General features: G+C 35.1%; 1 protein-coding gene across 10 annotated transcripts in view; it reads left to right on the top strand.

Annotated features, from left to right (window-relative positions):
- Nucleotides 1-18,623, top strand: part of EML5 (EMAP like 5) — a 113,930-nt gene that overhangs the window by 67,916 nt on the left and 27,391 nt on the right. For 5 of the 10 annotated variants that reach the window (XM_064658932.1, XM_064658930.1, XM_064658929.1 and 2 more), the window contains exons 22-29: nt 833-985; nt 1,804-1,935; nt 3,209-3,297; nt 4,111-4,287; nt 5,156-5,357; nt 7,033-7,159; nt 8,749-8,763; nt 14,243-14,251. In XM_064658932.1, coding sequence (XP_064515002.1) covers nt 833-985; nt 1,804-1,935; nt 3,209-3,297; nt 4,111-4,287; nt 5,156-5,357; nt 7,033-7,159; nt 8,749-8,763; nt 14,243-14,251 — 904 coding nt within the window. Of the gene's footprint in view, nt 1-832; nt 986-1,803; nt 1,936-3,208; nt 3,298-4,110; nt 4,288-5,155; nt 5,358-7,032; nt 7,160-8,124; nt 8,381-8,748; nt 8,764-14,242; nt 14,252-18,623 lie in introns of those variants that run through there. The other 5 variants (XR_010431463.1, XM_064658934.1, XM_064658933.1 and 2 more) reach the window with 3 other exon arrangements.

Raw genomic sequence — 18,623 nt, 5'->3', positions numbered from 1 at the left:
TGCATAGCTCAGGAATAACTAAGGAGCAGAAAGCTCAGGATGTTGTAACTAATTGCAGGATGACAATTACATGTCCCAAGACATATTGGAATATTCATGTAATTTACAAGACACAACTCAGGATATTTTTGGTATACATTTCTCATCTGTGTTCAACTGAATGAAATTAAACTAAAAGTTGAGGATGGAGAAGAGCTACAGGATAATGAATGAGGAGCTCTGTGGTGGAACCATCTGAATGAAGTACTGCTATCTACAAGTTAATCAGAGAAACAAATAGTAAGGGAAAATATTTATGGTAATGGAAAATTCTGGCATGAAAACAAGTCTACGTAAGCTGACTATATATAAATTTAGATTGGAAATTAAACTGCTTTTCAAATGACACTTGACGTGTTTATTGGAAGGATTTTATGACTTAGTGACTTAGCATTTGTGATAGCAAATGAGTGGATTCTGGGAGTCCAGAAGACCTTTTCCGGCTGTGCTCTCCTTACCAAAGCAAGTGGTAACAACCAACCAGTGCCAGATACTAAGAAAAAGAACAAACTAAAAATATGAAGACAGTAGTGTTTAATCTGTATTACATAACGTAGAACATATGTCAATTAATATGCAAATAAATGTAATTTAGTTTTCTGGACTGTGTACCTGTTGGTTTGCCAATATCTTCTGTGTGCTAGTGCAGTTTGGAAATTGTCTTGGCAGCATCAGGAAAACATCCTTGGAAGTTTTGTACTATAAGAATAGTTTTCCTAATGGAAAAATAGATCTAAAAGAAGGATAATGCACTGTAAATTGAACCTGAATGCCATTTCTGTATTCCTTGTAGGAGGCAGATGTTGCTGCTTTTCTCCTGATGGAAAAGCATTAGCCGTTGGTCTCAATGATGGAAGTTTTTTGATAGTTAATGCGGATACCCTGGAGGATCTAGTCTCTTTCCAGCACAGAAAAGATGTTATTTCAGAGATCCGATTTTCTCCTGGTAAGTATGATTTTTTTAAAATGAAGATTTTTATATTGCGGTTGTTCAAGTGAGCTTTATCACCTTTAAAAGTAGTAGGGATTTGTAGTACCTTTTAACATGTAATAAATGGGTCAGCAAAACTAATACTATCATTTTGAAAAACACTGGTGGTGAAGTCCTCTGTTGCTCATTTAAGGATGAGATTGTTGGAATAAGTTTGCTCACAGTAACCTCCTGAATGCGGCAGTCAGTTTTAAATTATGACCATCCAGCAGCCTCCCTAGGTCCCAAGGGTTCCACTTTATGAGCTGCATCAGTTACTGTTAGCTAATGAGAATGTTGGCAACTGACGTATCAGAAAGTTTCAGCAACTTCTGTTTTCTTATTTTATTCCCTACAGTGCTTAGCACTCCCATTGAGTGAGGGTTTTTTTCCAACAGAATAGCTCTTATTTAAGAATTCAAATGCATGGCTTACTTCAGTTAAAATACTTATCTCTAGGAGAAATTTGATGCAAATTACTGATACCAATTCTCATGTACCACTGTGTTCTGGTTCCCTAAGCTTTGCCACTCTCTGAATGCAATAAATGTTAAAAATTGCATCAAATGGTTTTTATTATTTGAAAATGTAATGATATAACAGTTGTATATTTCATCCTAATTTTGATTACGTGATATGAACATCAGTTTGTTGAGAAATATGTATAAATTAGCAAGCCGATTTCAAAGAATTCTGGGTTGCATATAGCTAAATTTTAGAATGTACTTGTGTTTAATTTACAGAGCAATACAATTTTTTGCAAATGTTTTGTGTTTGTACTGATGTTGTTTTAGGGGCTGGAAAGTACTTAGCTGTGGCATCCTGTGACAACTTTGTAGATATTTACAATGTAATGAGTAGTAAACGAGTAGGAATCTGCAAGGGAGCCTCCAGCTATATCACGCACATGGACTGGGACATAAGAGGTAAGTAGCATTCATTGTAAAAATGTACTGTGAGACTGATTACATTATAGACTAAATACAATACATCTACAATATGAATTTGTGATATCACTGACAGATTTGTTTCTTCAGTTTATGAATATATTCACAGCATCTGAATAAATATTAAAACCGTGATTTTTACTACTACTTATATATTTAGGAGTTGCACAATTTGAAGTAAATTAGTTTGTTTCTATAGTTTAGTTTGTTTTGATTTCTTTTTAAATTTTTCCTGTTTATTGTTTGACTTCACAAGGGCATCTAGTAATAGAACAAGGAGGAATGGCCTTAAGCTGAAGGAGGGTAGGTTTAGATTAGATATCAGGAAGAAATTCCTTACTGTAAGTGGTGAGACACTGGAATTGGCTGCCCAGAGACCTTGCAGATGCCCCATCTCTGAAGGTGGTCAAGGCCAGGCTGGACTGGGCTCTGAGCAACCTGGTGTAGTGGTGGGCGGGATGGAACTAGATGATCTCGAGGGTCCCTTCCAACCCAAAACATTCTATGATTCTATGGTTTTACTTCTTTAATAATATACTGCATAATATGGTTGTGTCTGTAGGTCAGGAATATGTATCCTTTTTATTAAATATAGCAGAAAGACTGGTTTTCCAGTCTTCTTGGGTATTAATAGATGATTAATTTAAATGCTAGATTTAGTCCTGTTGCATTCAAAACCAAGGCTGTGCAATTGTGAATCTATTAGTTCCTATTCTTATTCCTCTATATAGTGACTTTTGAAACAGTCTGATTTGATTTGAAAGAGTGTTAAGAATTAACTTTCTCAGAGAATTTTGAAAGGATGAAGAGGACATTGGTGAAAATTTCCCTCAGAAATGAAGTAGTATTAAGGCAAGCAGGAATCACCTGCTTGGAAGCAGCCATTGGCCAGGCAGCATATGTGCTTTGCCATCCCAAGGGCACATGCATCATCAACCAGTTATCATAGACAAGCTTTATCATAGACATTTTGTCTACCATCTGATGGGACAACCATAAAAAGGAGAGAAAAGTGATGCATGATTACATTTTTCAAAGAGAAGAGAAAGGGTTGTGAATTTAAGGGATCAAAAGACCTAGATCTCTTCAGAAGACCATACTTCCAGATCCATTATTTATGTATGCAGCTTTTTCCAAAATAATTTATGTAGTGCTGTTAGCAACAAAGATCTCAAAATAACCTTTTTTTTTTCTTCTGTAAAATGGAATCTTCTATTTAATGTTAACATACAATATGTAATATGTTTTACAGGGAAACTCTTGCAGGTCAACACTGGTGCTAAAGAGCAGTTGTTTTTTGAAGCCCCTCGTGGGAAAAAACAGACAATTCCTACTTTGGAGGTAAGGAACTGTACTGCCTTTCTAACTTGTTTGTAAATTAGAGTTATGAAACAGCCATAAGAGGGTATGAAACATACATAAGAGGGAACGATGTATAAAACTATAATTTTTAACTGATCTGTTGAAAAAGCTTCTGTTTCAGCATTTGCTCACCTTTATTCATTGTTTTAGCCTGTTCAATTAGATAATGTAACCACACCAATAAAATACATAGGGATATCACATTTGTCTCTTCTGTTAAGTAACAGACATTTGGCTGACTTAGTCATGAAAATCTCACTAGACTTCTGTGTGCCTTTTCTGGTACCTAAACACCTTTGAAAATTGCAGATTAGTTTGCCCTAATCTTGCTGTGGAAAACATCATGTCTCTCTTTACATAACAATGCAATATAGTACGCATACTACATATAGGCAAGGGTAGTATATTGTAGCTATAATGTTTTGTTTTCTCAGAGATAGAGCCTTGTCATAGGGCAGAGAGCAAAAATGGATAATTTTCAAATAATATTTTCCATGAGATTGAAAGGCAGTATTAGAATATATAATTTTTTTCCTTTAGCCTGGAAGGGCAGGTAAGGTAAAAATTTTTAAAATATTTCTTTAGGTTTTGTAACTTAAAGTTAATAGAGGTAAAATTACAGATCTCAAATAAAATGCTGAATAATAAGAAAATAAATGATTAATATGTTAAAACATCATATCTTGCAGACATGATGTATCTTTCAGTGCAAGGACTTTTACTTGAAGTCAGATATGGAAGAAAAATGCCTGGGAAGATGCATACTCTATCTGAAATGGGTTGTTTTTACAGGTAGAAAAGATTGGCTGGGCATCATGGACAAGCGTTTTGGGCTCTTGCTGTGAAGGAATTTGGCCAATAATTGGTGAAGTCACAGATGTAACTGCTTCATGCCTCACTAGTGATAGTAAAGTATTAGCCACAGGAGATGATTTTGGGTTTGTGAAACTGTTCCGATACCCTGCTAAAGTAAGTAATTTTCAGCTGTTTATGGTGAACATTAATTCGTAAATCTGCCCTTTCAAAACAGTGAAATCACTCAGAACAAAATAGTGCTTTTATATTCTTCTCCCTATGATGAAAGAAAGGCATTCAGTATTACATCGCAGTTTGCAGTGCATTAAACTTGCAGGTGGTAAGAATAACCATTCCAGGTGAGACTATAGAGCCATCTCATGCAGTGTCTTGCTGCTGACAGTGGCAAATGCACAGGAAAACTGTAGTAATGGGAATGCTTTGGAAAACAATGAGCATCTCTTGCTCACATTTCACTCATGAGTTTAAGGACCTTCATTCTGTTCAACCTCAGTAATTTTTTTCTAAGATGAAGAGCTTTAATATTATTTAACCATGCATCATAGAAAAGCCATTACAGAAGCACATTATATTTTTACTACTCTTCCAGAACCTTTCTAATTTTCCTGTTTATTTATTAGTAAATATGTCTTCAATTTTGAAATGTTGCCATGGTAAGGATGGTAACGATGCACAAATACTGACTCAAAATATTCAATGTGAATTTTATTCTAAATCAGTTAGATTATTTTCTCTCTTAGGAAAAGTGATCCAGTGTTAATTGCTGGAATCTGTTTATAAACTAATTCTTGCATGCTTGCTATGGAGATATGGTTAACAATTTCATGAAGTTGCTATTAGAGAGGGACTTGGCAAATCATGTGATATGAATGAAATGAAATATGAATCATATGAAATGAAAAACAGCTGAAGCATGAACTGTAAAAAAGTTAAGACATGTCATTGTGCACTGGCAACTCATTTCAGTTTTGTCTAGCAAACTGGTTAAATTTGATCCTTGCCTTTCTTTTTCCCTTCTAAGGGAAAGTTTGGAAAATTTAAGAGGTATGTTGCTCACAGTACCCATGTAACAAATGTCCGTTGGACCTACGACGACAGTTTGTTGGTCACTGTTGGAGGAGCAGACACCTCTTTAATGCTGTGGACTTATGAGATGGAAGGACATCGGGATAGCAGGCAGTGTGACAGTGAAGAGTCTGATCTAGATTCTGAAGAAGATGGAGGTGGGTAATAATTTATAGAACTAACTGGATTATGCTATTTCAAGAAGACTTTATTTTATTAATGGAAAACTGCTAATTTGGAAATAATCATTTTATAGATTGTTTTGATTGTAAGTAGTGAAGAGTATTCAGAAATGTTAAATAAAATTTCTTTTTGGGGAAAGGACTGTTAAACTGCTGACAAGAAAATGATTGTGAAATGTTTGACTTACTGCTGCTTTGAGTTAGAGTATATAAATAGACTCTTTAAAAGAAAAAAATTTGTGTCAATGTCTATAAAAATAGAATCATCACAGTTTAGATTTAGGCACCAGTTCTAAAGGAATTATATTGGAATCTGTGTAACGTGAGATCATAGTTATCTTGATGTTATAGCATCTTTTTCCATAACATGGAAGCGTAGTAGACTGAGGTAGACTGATGTTGATAAATGGAACAATCTATTGCAAGATCATAAAATCAATAGTTATAAAGTATTAATTACATTTTGATACATTTTGATACAAATTGATACAGTAGTATCAATTTCTGCTGGTTTTGGCATACTTAGTGTTCTCCTTTTCATGTTATACTTCCAAGGGTTCATGAGCCTCCAAACTTGTTTTCTCTTCTCCCAAGAGCAGTTTTTCCTCCATGTCAATTCCTCAGTCTTCAAACACTTTTAAACTATCACTGCTGCTCTTTAAATAGTTCTATGTAATAAATTATCTTCAGTTTTCACTAAAATCTGCTAAATGACCAAAGAAACACTTTAAATATCAGAGACAACATTAATTGGAGAAGAGTTTTTATTCACTGTCTTTCTTCTTAAAATTATTGAAGAATACGTCCACAAAGTAATTTAATTGCCTACAGGAGGACTTGTCAGCTTTAACTTTCTAAGTCAAAAATTGCAATTTTCAGAGGTTTTGTTCAGCTTCTGTCTGTGACCTGTTAGCACATCTTAGCCCTATAACCTTCCTTAGGCTCTGGTACTTTACACAGAACCCTCTTAAGCTATGTGTTCGAAAGTACTCTAGAAGAGAGAGGTCTGTGAAGTTTTACAAGAAAAGACACTGACATCTTTATCCACAAAAGTTTCTCTTGATCATGTCCTAATAATTTCAGTTAGAGTTAAGAACTATTCACAGTGTTGGCACTAGAAGTCTCTATCTTAAAAAAATAAATAATGGTAGGTGAGTAACAACCCTGTAACTATTTAGCTTTTTTGCCATGTTTACCATAGTAAACATCACCTTGATATACCTGACTATCCCTAAGCTTTGTGTAGGAACCCTGTGCAGACCTATAGATTCCATTGTAATGGATGGATCCTGGAACTGAGAACAACCAGGTGCCAAATCTTACAGATCTTAAGAGCAGGTGTCAGGTAGTGAGGTCCTTTGTTAGTGATCCTAGTTAAGGCCAACCAAGCAGAAATGGAATAGCTTTGAACTCTTTAATTATTTTTTCATCAAAGATATTGTAGGGAATTTTTTTCTTAGAATGCCTTTTATTAACAATGTTCATGATTCCCAGCTGCTTTCTTTCTGTTGTGTATTTATGTTACTAATAATAGATGCTATAATTGTTTTTGTAATCCAGTACATTGTTGAAATCTGCACAAATTATGATTTAATTTTTTTTTTTCTGGTACCTTAGTTTGGTTTGATACTGTCCACTCTGGTTTTGTTAGGTTATGACAGTGATGTAACAAGGGAAAATGAAATTAATTACACCATCAAAGCCTTATCAACAAACATTAGACCAATGTTTGGAATTAAGCCTCATCTGCAACAAAAGGAGCCAACCTTAGATGAAAGGTAATTACTAAATTATAAGCCTCATCTGCAACAAAAGGAGCCAATCTTAGATGAAAGGTAATTTCTAAATTACAATTCTAGCCAAGAAATCAATCTGAAAAGATAATAATAGTAAAACAAAATTATAGTGAAGTATATAATTCTTAACTTAAAAGGATATGTATAAAAAGAGTCTGAACATTTCTTTGGAGGAAAGAAAAAGAAAATTCTTACTGAAGGACTAGGCTGTATATATTTTTCAGAGAACACAAAAGACTACAAATGGTGTATGTATATTTTTATGTTTGGGGAGTTTTTTGAGATAATTGATTTATTTGCTGGTGTTTAAGAATATATTCTTTTTGAAACTTAAATACTAAGTGGTATCTAGTGATGACATCATAGGCATTAGCCTGTACAATCTTTTTCATGAAACACAGCTCTCTTTCTTTGTTTGGCCAACAAAATACTCTGATAAATTCAGCTCTAATTGCTTGTTGCACTGCTTCTATCTCCACATAACTTGTACCTTCTGTCTACAGTGGTTCTACATTTTCTGTTAATGAGTCTTGGAAAATGAAGTTGCTTGCTTTGCTGTGTCAGTTGTATTGCTTGGTTCACTATTATATGCTTTAGAAGTGAATGGGTGAGGAGCAGAGTAGAATAAGACCAGAAGGTAAAATAGGTGTGAAATAGAAAAACAATTTATAACCACTAGAACATTAGCTGTTGTAGAATCTGCAACCGAGCACAGGACTCTGAAAGTTATTGTTTGTTGTCAGCAAAATAGATGTGGACAGTATATGTGAGGGAGAAGGAAAGAGTGATTCCTAACATGGCAGTTGAGGAATGCTAATATTAAAGAGAGGGAAGTAAGCAAAACAACACAGTATAATTAGATGTAACGATATAGTGAAATAGCAGATTGGAAATTTCCTGCAGGAATGTGAGGAGTTCTGTTATGATGCTCATGCCTCTTTCCACAGTGAAGCTGGACACATCTGTGATACACTTGTTGAGAAATGCAATTTGACGTCGCGGGAGTTTTTTGTGTTTATTTTGTTTTTAAGTTGTGTTGCTGAAGGAGGGAGTGGGATGTCCGTGTGTAATGCCGTGGTTCCCTTTCTTGCATTTATAATGAGAAATGGTCTTTCTCTTTTTTAATTAGATTATTTGATGTGGAAATCAAAAAGAAATAATGTGCATGGTATGAAAGCTATGATTAAAGATTTTTTTTTTAAATGAAATTGTAAACCTCTTGTGTTTCTTTCAAGAATTGTTTCTGGAAGCTGAGTGAGTTGTGGTTTTTAGTTTCAAATAAAATATTAAAAGAGAATTAATTCTGTAGTAAGGTAATTAAGTTCTGATTCAGAATGCATAAAAGTTAATGAAAGAATTCCATTGATTGTGTTATTAAAAGTCTGGGGCCCTAAAACTTCAGAGAAAAGTTTTTCATAAAGAGTAAAACCAGGTTATGGTTACTGTATATATTTTAATTTCTGTTCTGCTAAAGTTAATATTGTATAAGATTGGTAAATTTTTTAGTCTACTGTCATAGATATTAATTTTTATTTTATTTTTATTACTCTTTCCTTTTGCTTCCTATGAAGGCAGGGGGTAGTAAGGTAAGTTTATTTACACAAAGTCCAGGATTAAATGCATTTTAATAACAAACTGCTTAGGAAAGTAATTGCACTTTGAAATAGAAGTGAAGGATTTATCTCTTTACTATTAAATAGTATCTCGTTAATGGGTAGAAAAGAGATAAGGATCAAAAAAATCCATCCAGTTCTCAGTCTGAGTCGACATGAGTGAACACTACATAGAGTATTTGGGAGGAGGTGTTCAAACCTCATCCTCCTTTCCTCAATACTTTGGAGTGACTAAGGAACAGCTTGACTTTGGTAGCCGGAATCAGAGCTTACCTAACTGCTTGTGGACTTTTGTAAGACTGTATTACAGTGTTTTTGTAGAGGTCCAGCATGGAATAGAGAGTGCAGTGAGCCTGTTGCAGAGATGCCTGAAGTGACTGTTTGAGCAGTATCACCATGGCTGCAGTGTTGTGTTGGAGTTAATAAAGCTTCAGGAACGAGAGGAAGATTATTGCCTTGGCTGCAGCATTTTACCAATGTGCTATACTACTCGAGGATCAGAGCTGCTGGGTCCACGTAGTGTTCATATGGGAGTCTCTAGCTTAGGTGCCTGCATTAGGTTATGAGCTTTTGCACATACTCTAGAATATATGCAAACTCAAAAACATGCTCTTACATTTGTAGCACAACAAATCCTTAGGCTGTAGGCCACCCTTCAGGCTTGTAGACTGAAGTGCCAGGCCTCTTGGACCTACACTGATTAAGAAAGGAGAAGCCCTCTCATACCTATCTGGACTCTGTTTCAATGAAGTCACATGCCTGTGGTGCCAGATGATACAATTGTGTTAAATTCTGTGTATCCTTCTTAAAGACAACTTGATATAATCAAGAAAGCTGCTGTCTTCATCTAAATTTTAAAACATACCACTAGCAACCTCTATCAAATTAATTCTGTTTTTAGGCTTTTGAAAAAAAAAGTGCGTCTGTAAAGTCTTTGTTTCTGTGTAAGTTTTCAGAGCATGTTAACTTATACAGAGTTTTGCTTTGACCCTGACTGAATGCAAGGTGCCCATGAAAGCTTCTCTATCACTTACTTCCTCAGTTGGACTGGTGAGAGAAAATATAACCAAAGACTCGTGGGTGGAAAAAAGCACAAGGACAGATCACTCACTGATTACTGTCACAGGCAAAACAGATTCAACTTGGGGAAATTATTTGAATTTGTTACCAGTCTAATCAGTAAAAAAACTAAACCTTAAAACACCTTACCCCCACTCCTCCCATATTCCAGGGCTTAACTTTACTTCTGAGTTCTCTACCTCCTTCTCCCACAGCAGCACAGGGGGACAGGGAATGGAGGTTGCAGTCAGTTCGCCCATTGTCGCTGCCACTCCTTCCTCCTCAGGGGAAGGACTCCTCACACTCTTCCCCTGCTCCAGTGTGAGGTCCCTCCCATGGAAGATAGTCCTCCATGAACTTCTCCAATGTGCATCCTTCTCATGGGCTGCAGTGGATCCAGCATGAGTCCTTTTCATGGGATGCAGTCCTTCAGGAACTGACTGCAGTAGCATGACCCCCACAGGGTCACAAGTCCTGCCAGCAAACCAGCTCCAGTGTGTGGGCTCCTCTCTCCATGGGGACACAGGTCCTGCCAGGAGCCTGCTCCAGCACAGTCTTCCTATGGGGTCACAACCTCCTTTGGGCATCCCCCTGCTCCAATGTGTTGTCCTCCATGGTTGTCTGTCCACTGTGGATCTCCATGGACTGCAGGGGGACCACCTGCCTCACTGTGGTCTTCACAGTGAGCTTCAGGGGCCTGGAACACCTGCTCCCCCTCTTTCTTCACTGAACCTGGTGTTTGCAGCATTGTTTCTCTCTCATATTCCCACTGCTCTTCTCCAGTTGCTGTTGCTAGCAGCTTCTCAACAAATAAAGTTTCCTGTTCTCAGCTTTATGGTTTTGCTCATAAATTACTTTTTTCTTTGAAATAGCAGAAGTTAAAAAAAATTTCTTTTTACCTTCACAACAACACAGTTTTACTAAAAGCAGTGGACATTTCTGTGTGTTCATCATTTTTATGGCTAACACATTAACTGGAGATGTGAATTGCATCAGCTTCTACTTCCAGATTGCACTGCCTTTATTTTTCTGTCAGGACAAACATGATTTTCCCAAGTTTTTCTGGGACTTTTCTTTTTCTTGTTTAAGCAATTCAACAGTCAAAAGAAAATAAGGGAGTTATTTTTTTTAAACCTAGAGATGCTAGTACTGTAAAAGTTGATATGCTGAATAGAAATACGTTAAAGCTTTACATTTCAGGCAACTTTTAAAAAAGACCTTATGGATTTGAATTCAAGATTTCATTCAGATTCAATTGGTTTAAGGTTTGCTTGCAGTGTTGTCAAAGGCCACCTCTACCAATATATACCATTCTCTAGTAGTGAAATTACCATACTATGTCACTGAAATGGGAATACTTATTTCAACTTCAGTTGAAAACACAGAATGCCACTGGCTGTGAGGCAGCACTTAGGTCTGTAATTTGGATTATTTATAATTTCTGAATAATAATGTTTATAGGTAATATTTTTTTCTGTGAAAAGATGTCTACTGTGTCTCTAGCTTGTTTATGTAATAGCACTATGCATACTCAGCAAGGCAAAATAAATTTGAAAAGCATTTTGATCCTTTAGTAAGGATCTTTTTCTACTATTTTTTTTGCTAGATAAATTACTCAGAAAAAAATCCATCATGATTGATTTTGAAAACACAAAACACTTTTGGCTCAGCTACTTCCTGAACTGCAAATCACTGGAGGTTGGGAGATGACTCTGGAGAATATCACTCCATTCTTATTCTGTTCTTATGTTCCCTGAAGTTTGCTATTTGTCACTGTCAAAGGGGAAATGCTGTTAATAATGTCACTTACATAAGAATGGCTGTACCAAGAGATCTCAAAACTAAACAACCAGGATTCCAGTAATTTTTCACCATAAATTTTAAAGATTTGCAGGCAGCTAAAACCATTACTCAGTCCATGTGCTGAGATCTCTTGCATGAAAAGATCCCAGTGGCTTATATCTTTCAAAAATTCTTTGGATGTTTTGCATCCACTCCCAGGTAAATTCCAAACCAGGCATTGTGGCAAAACTGATTTTATTTATGTATTTCCTTATTTTTTGTCTTGAGGATTTTTTTTGAGTGTTTATAAGGACTTATGGACAGATGTAAAAATGCGAAGGAAACAAAAAATGATTTACAAACTAGTCCTTTACAGATTCAGAAGTGAAGAATTTTTACCCAATACAGACAGCAAATAAAACTAAATTGTTTTTCCAAAAGGAGTGAGAGAGGGAGGAAGCTACTGAAATGAGATTTCCTTTATCTGAACCTCATAATTATCACCTTGTAATTGCCACTGAAGGAGAAATTCAGAGATTTTAAACAAACATTTTCCATATGTTTTAGATAAATGAATAGAATGCAATTACATTTTTCTGTTTGCTAATCTAGTGACTTGTGATATCAATGTAAACAGCATGAATTCCAGAGCTCTTTTTTAAAAAATCGTCTTCTCCTTTTACTTTGTCAACTTGTGTGATCTGGGAGAGGAATCAAAATGAAAAATTATAGCAAGAGATTTTGTGATAGCAGCTTCTTTTTTCTCTCTCTCTTCCCTGTTTGCAGAATAAATTAGATTACAGGAAAGTTTAAATTTAAAGTTAACTTCTTTAAAAAACAACAGTTTAGAAAACGGGCCTTTTTGAAGCCAACCTTTATGCCCATTGAAATGTGTGTTAGTACAGGGCATTACCCTTGAGACTGAAACCCCTGAAATTTCAGGAGGAAATGGAAAAGCCAATTAGCAAAGTATCAAGTTTTACCAAATAATCTCCTTTTTTGAATGCAAAGAGAAAAATCTATTAATTTTGCAACTAAAAAGGAAATGTCTAGAGGAATGATTGCATGGCCCACTGATGGAGGTTGGAAGATTTGTATTTGATTTACGATCTGTGTAGACTAATTTTATCAACAGAACCTAAGAAGTTATCTGAACAGAATGCATTTATTGAAGAAAGGGGTAACTGGAACACAGGCATATTGCTAGGTAGGTTGAATACAGCTTCACAGAAGTCTTCTGTATTTCAGTGATGAAGACTGAACAAAAGCCTTTCATGAAATCTGCCTTGTACCAGTTAGGTATCCAGCCATATCTCCATATGCATAAACATTTGCTAGCTAGTAATTTGACACGTCATATGTGGTCCATATGGTAGAATTGGACATTAAAGAATTGAAACTGCCAAATCAAAGCTAAAAAGTTTCCTCTGACTATATGAAAATTTGTTTCAGTGGACTCAGGAAAATTCTAAGAGAAAACTGAGCTCCATTCTTGGAGAATTTCTCATTTCCCCTGCATAGAGCTTACTGTGAAAATTATCTGAAGGTATTTGAATTCTGTAGTCATTGAAGAATTGCATGTTATTGACTGTAAAACATGTTTAAGCTACATTTGGATTTTATTGTGAGAAAAGGCTTAGCTGTTTCCTATATGAGGAAACAGTGCATTAGTCTTGCATTGCAGGATAAAGTTAGAACTAATTAGAAGAGATTGAGTAAAACACATTAATTTCAATGGGTGAAGAAATCCATTTGTAAATTGGTGAGTTGTTAACATTGTGTTCTTAATTTTCAGGTAAGTTTTTCCTAAATTATTCCCTAAATTATTTTTGCTTCACTTATAAGTGAAAAAAACTAACTCGTGTCCTCCTTGCCACAATGGAGTTACGTGGTTGTTCTAACCACATCAGTGGAAGTGTACCCACTAATCAAACGAATGGAAAGTGCCCGTGCATACTACAGATATTAGGAAATAATCTATACATGCTCATATATTCTGATCGTTAATAACGATTTTCAGCTAGTTGAGGTATAGGAGTATACATCATACCTGACTGAGGAAACCCATCCAGTGCAAAGTATCTTCAGTTAACATAAACTGGATCAAATAGTCATGAAAAAACAGTATATATCGGCAGAGCTCAATAGCCCACACATTTTGTCTAGCTGAGGTAGTTGTATTTTAGTATAACTGAATGTATTTTTATGAGTGAACTTGAATGTCTGTCTCTAATAGTGAGTTGACTGTTCTATCAGCTAATTTTGTGCATTAAATTCAAGTGTTGTGTTTGCCAACTCTTTAAACACTTGATATACCTCAGAGGTTTTTGGGTCTGCTTCTGATTTCTTTCTCTTTACAGTAGGAATTATTCCTAAGAATTTTATTCTCATACGAACACATGTTCATAATTCCCATTTAAGTGAATGGGAGTTTTCTATACAAATAATAGATTTACACAGTCTATGAAGTGAGTAATCCCCTTGTTGTAAAAAGAAGTAAACAAACCAGGAAGTCAATAGTAATTATTTATATGAATAATTCACTGACACCTAACTTTTAGCCAAACTTGTATAAGTAATCCTTTTCTCTTTCCCATCTGCTGCTGAAAAGAGGTTCCAGGTAATGCTTTTATTTTGCTATCTAGTCCATCATATACTGTCATCTCCCATTTTCCTTAGAAAGCCATCTGTCATGTTGGGTGCTATACCATGCACCTATCACTCTTTAGAATATTGCTGTATTACAAATTATAAATTACATGTATTCATTGTAGTTGTTTCATAAAATAGGCCAGACTTTTTTAAACCTACCAATATAAAATTAACTCCATAAACTATTAAACTGCCCTATGTTTTACAAGTAGTGTTTTTCAATAATATTTATTAAAATATAGAGGTTAGCACTCTTTCCCTTTCCAGTTCCCTAGTGCACAGCTGTTTTGCACTTGATGGGACAGACTCACCTGACATGTCAAGGTGTATATATTATTAAATTATATAAGTATTAGATTACCTATATCTGCATTAATAGATACAAACTGGCACTTACTACTCATAGGGCACTTGAAAATATTTATGAGTAATTATTACCAAGAAGCAGTATTTATAAACTACCGCATTTCATTATCTTCTAATGGAAATCAGACCTCTATAAATTTTTACAAGTGACTTTGAAGATCTTGCCAAGAGTAAATTGAAAGAAGTCATCCTTACTTTTAAAATTCATTCTATACTTCATACTTATTCTGTTAATAACTTTAGAAACTCAGTATCAATAATGAAAATAGGGAGTGAAATACATCATACAAGACAACATGAGTAGCAGTATCAGTAATATTGAAGGTATGTCTAAAAGTGTGAAAAAGGGATTTCTTTGTTTCACAGACTACTTAGAAATGCTTGTATGCAATTGTTATGGTTTCATAACAAGAAATATTAATATATATGTACCAACTCTATTTTCATTTTGAAAATGAAGCACCAATATTAAGATATTTATTTCCCTTATGATAGATGGCTGGAACTCTCCTTCCACATGCTCAAACTGAACCCATCTATATGTGCATTTACCCCAAAATCTTATTCATGCTCTCCTTCCCATCTTTTGCACACAGTTTTTGAGCATGCAACCAGTTATGCATACAGGCATATGACCACTGTGTGTTGTATATGCCATCAGTCACTTTCCTGCACATTAAATAGCAAGTGAAAAATATCTTCAGCTTTCACACCTTCAAAAATGCACTTGGAAAATGTATTCTTCTGTCCTTCAGCATTCTTGCTTTTAAATGCGCAAGTTGTCGCCTTGAAACTTAACTGGGAAAAAAATACTTATGTGCTTGTAATTTGCATTCTGGTTCCACTGCTCTGGATCAGTATAGAGTTAGCCTTGCATGGATAGGTACTTCAATAAATTGTTTAGGTGACCTGTTAGATAATAAAGCTGAATAAAAGTTGCCAAGTTTTATTGACCAGTGTACATTCCCTTTATTCTGTTGTGTGGTAATGTACAGATGTTAATGTACTCTAATGATTGGCTAAGGTTGACATCAACCTATATTTGTATCCATGCAGCCTTTGAGTATAGACAGTCTTCTCAAGCAGTTGTTTAATGTGAGACTGTTTTACCTCTTCTCCCATTCTATCATGAGGGATTAGCAGACAGCAAGTGTTATAAAAATGCCATATTCTAGAACGAAGCAGCAGAGAAATGTTGAGTTCCAGTAACATGTTGATGCTTCACAGCTGAGTAAGGTGGCACTGTGATTTTCCTTTTACTCCTTAATATGTCTTTGATAACTGGATTTCTTTTCCTCCAGAAGTCTTTTTGGGTTCTGCAACATACCAATAGGAGCAGCATGCACAACAAACAGCATGGACAGTCTCACATTTCTGCAGTACTCCGTACTATACCTGCTGTTTGATTTTATTGCTGCTACATGGGATGAGAGAAGAGGTAATCTGACAGTGGAAAGCTGATTCTTGGGAGAACTAATGGTTAGAACAACAGAATCACTGGTATACAATCTTCCAATTTTTGGCACTTCAGCATTGTTGCCAATTCCCATGTTTAAAAAGAGAAAGCTACATGTTGCATTTACTTAATTAAAAAAAAAAAAGGTTTCAAAGTCAACATTATGTAAGTGGTTTTTAAGAAAACATTTTTGTATAAATGCTTTTTAGTGAACTTGCATTTTTAAGTGGGATCCTAGTTACCTAATAAACGAGCAGCAGTTACGGAGGTGCCAAAGGAATTCAGAAATTTTAATTAGAATTCAAAGTAAACTTGTAGGTAGGAAAAAAATTTGGTTAGCAGCTAAAAGTTAATATCATTAACTTTTTACACAAATCAGGTATTAGATATGTTTCAATAACTATAATTCTTAGCCATAAAATAACAGGTTATGTAGAGTCATGGGTATTTGCAATTCATTTAACTTGTTAATCCTGCTCATTCTTCAGAGACTTTTGATTTCATAGGCAGAGAACTGGTTATTGTTTTGTCATTTAACTTCACAGATTGTAAGTACTAAAAAACTTAAAAGTTCCCTTTTGAGTAGTATTTATATTCATATGCAAAAAACCCCAAACCACTTAAAAATCCAAACAAAACTTTATTTGTAATATTTTGGGATATCAGTGTGACCATTTAAAAAAAAATATTGGGGAAAAAAATTCTTTTTAGGAGAGAAGAGGGAATCTTAATGTAAATTTACCTCAGGTGTTTAATGAAGCTGTCTGATTTATTCCTCCCTCTCCTTGCCCCACCCCAGCAAATTTTAAGAGGAACTGCACTGTATGAGTTTCTCTTTGTCTCTTCATTTAATTGAATGAATATGGGCAGGTTTTTATTCTCTGTGTCACCAAAATGCTTTCAGAAAGCCCATTCCATGTACTGAATCTGTGCCTTTCAATTTCTGTTCATGCATTTCAGTAGTTTTACTTGATTGGATTTGATTCAGTTTGGGTAGCACACAGCGATGACAAGACTTCTACAGCACTGGGAGATACCTGTTGCCTCCTGATGAGTGTATTTGTAACTGAAATTGCTCATCTGCTGTGAAAGTGGGGAACAAACACAGCCAAACATGTTTTCCTCTTTTAGATGACCTTTCTCCATATATATTTAATATGGTAAACACTGGGGAGTTTTTTAGAAATTTAGAAAATTCTAAATAATAGTGTATTTTCTTTATATTTTAAAATGAAAAAGTGAGAATTTTACCTAGCAGTGCTATTGTTGTAGTATGACAAACTAGATGAGAGGATCCTAGGAGTCAATGGTGGGATAGGACAGAAGAGAAGACATGGAAAATAGTTTGGCAGGCTAGGAATTTCACATCAAGTATAAAAGCTGGTTGAGAGACAGTTGTGATTCAAGAGTAGTCATGAAATTGTGTGTTGGGATTGGTGACAGAAATGAGATAGATTCCATGGTTTCTATGCTGGTCAATGTGCTTGTACAGACGAAGACACCCAAGACTGTGATTGGTTTGCTTTTCCTCCTCTTTTCCAAAAGTTAGGAGATTACTTTTTCACCTTCACATACTGAAAGTCTGTGAGCTAGGTCCAGACTATAACTGAAAAAGAAATTCAAATGTCTTGCTTTTCTGTCACAAGGTATATGTGAATCCCTTCTATTTGGAAACCTTGGAGAGGAAAAAAAGAACTGAAGACCTTTGAGAATGAAGTCTGAGGGTACATTCCCACCACACAAATTTCAAGCAGGACTGAAAGACTGTATTTAAATGCTGCTTTCTTTTAACTTGTCTCTGAACAAGTAGACCTTTAGTGCATGTCCATATTGGACTCCTTTTCTGACCTGTCTTGCTATATATAGTCAAGGTCCCCAGATTTTGCCTTTACTGCCAATTTATTAGAAGCCTGTTTTTTAATAAAAAGAATTTTGGGAGTAGCAAAAACCAAGTGTTAGACTACCATTCTTCGTGAAGTTGTAGAAGTCTTTCTCCATACTTAAGTTATCTAACTTGCATTTATTTATGAAGAAATAGGAAATATGATCTTTCATCTTCTTTCACGCCTTGAATTTTCTTTTTACCTTTAAATTATTATTTCATACTTTGCTCTGATAAGAATTTAATGCAGCCCATATTCCCTCCCTGTGAAAAGACTCAGAGTGTTAACTAACTATGCAGTGTAAAGTAGCAATATTTCATGGTATATCTGGACTTGATTTTCTATTGTAAAGGTTTCACATTTCATAAAATCTAGATGTATGATGCTGAATTTGAGAGATCCAGGCATATGACAGACTTCTTTACCAGAGAGAAATTTTTCATCATCTATTTTTCTTTTGTCATTTTTTTCCCCATAAGTACTTTACAGGTTTCTAAGAGTAGAGGAAGTGACGGGAACATCTCAGAACACAATTTGTAGTTGCAGTATAATTTGCATTATAATGTGTACAAATATTTTGTTACGTGATACGACATCAATCTATAAATATACTGAAATTAGACAGGATGAAGAAA

Source organism: Pseudopipra pipra, chromosome 6 (assembly GCF_036250125.1).
Source record: "Pseudopipra pipra isolate bDixPip1 chromosome 6, bDixPip1.hap1, whole genome shotgun sequence".
NCBI classification, from domain to species: Eukaryota; Metazoa; Chordata; class Aves; order Passeriformes; family Pipridae; genus Pseudopipra; species Pseudopipra pipra.
Note: the sequence above shows the minus strand (reverse complement) of the source record. Positions and strands in the feature narration are given on the sequence as shown.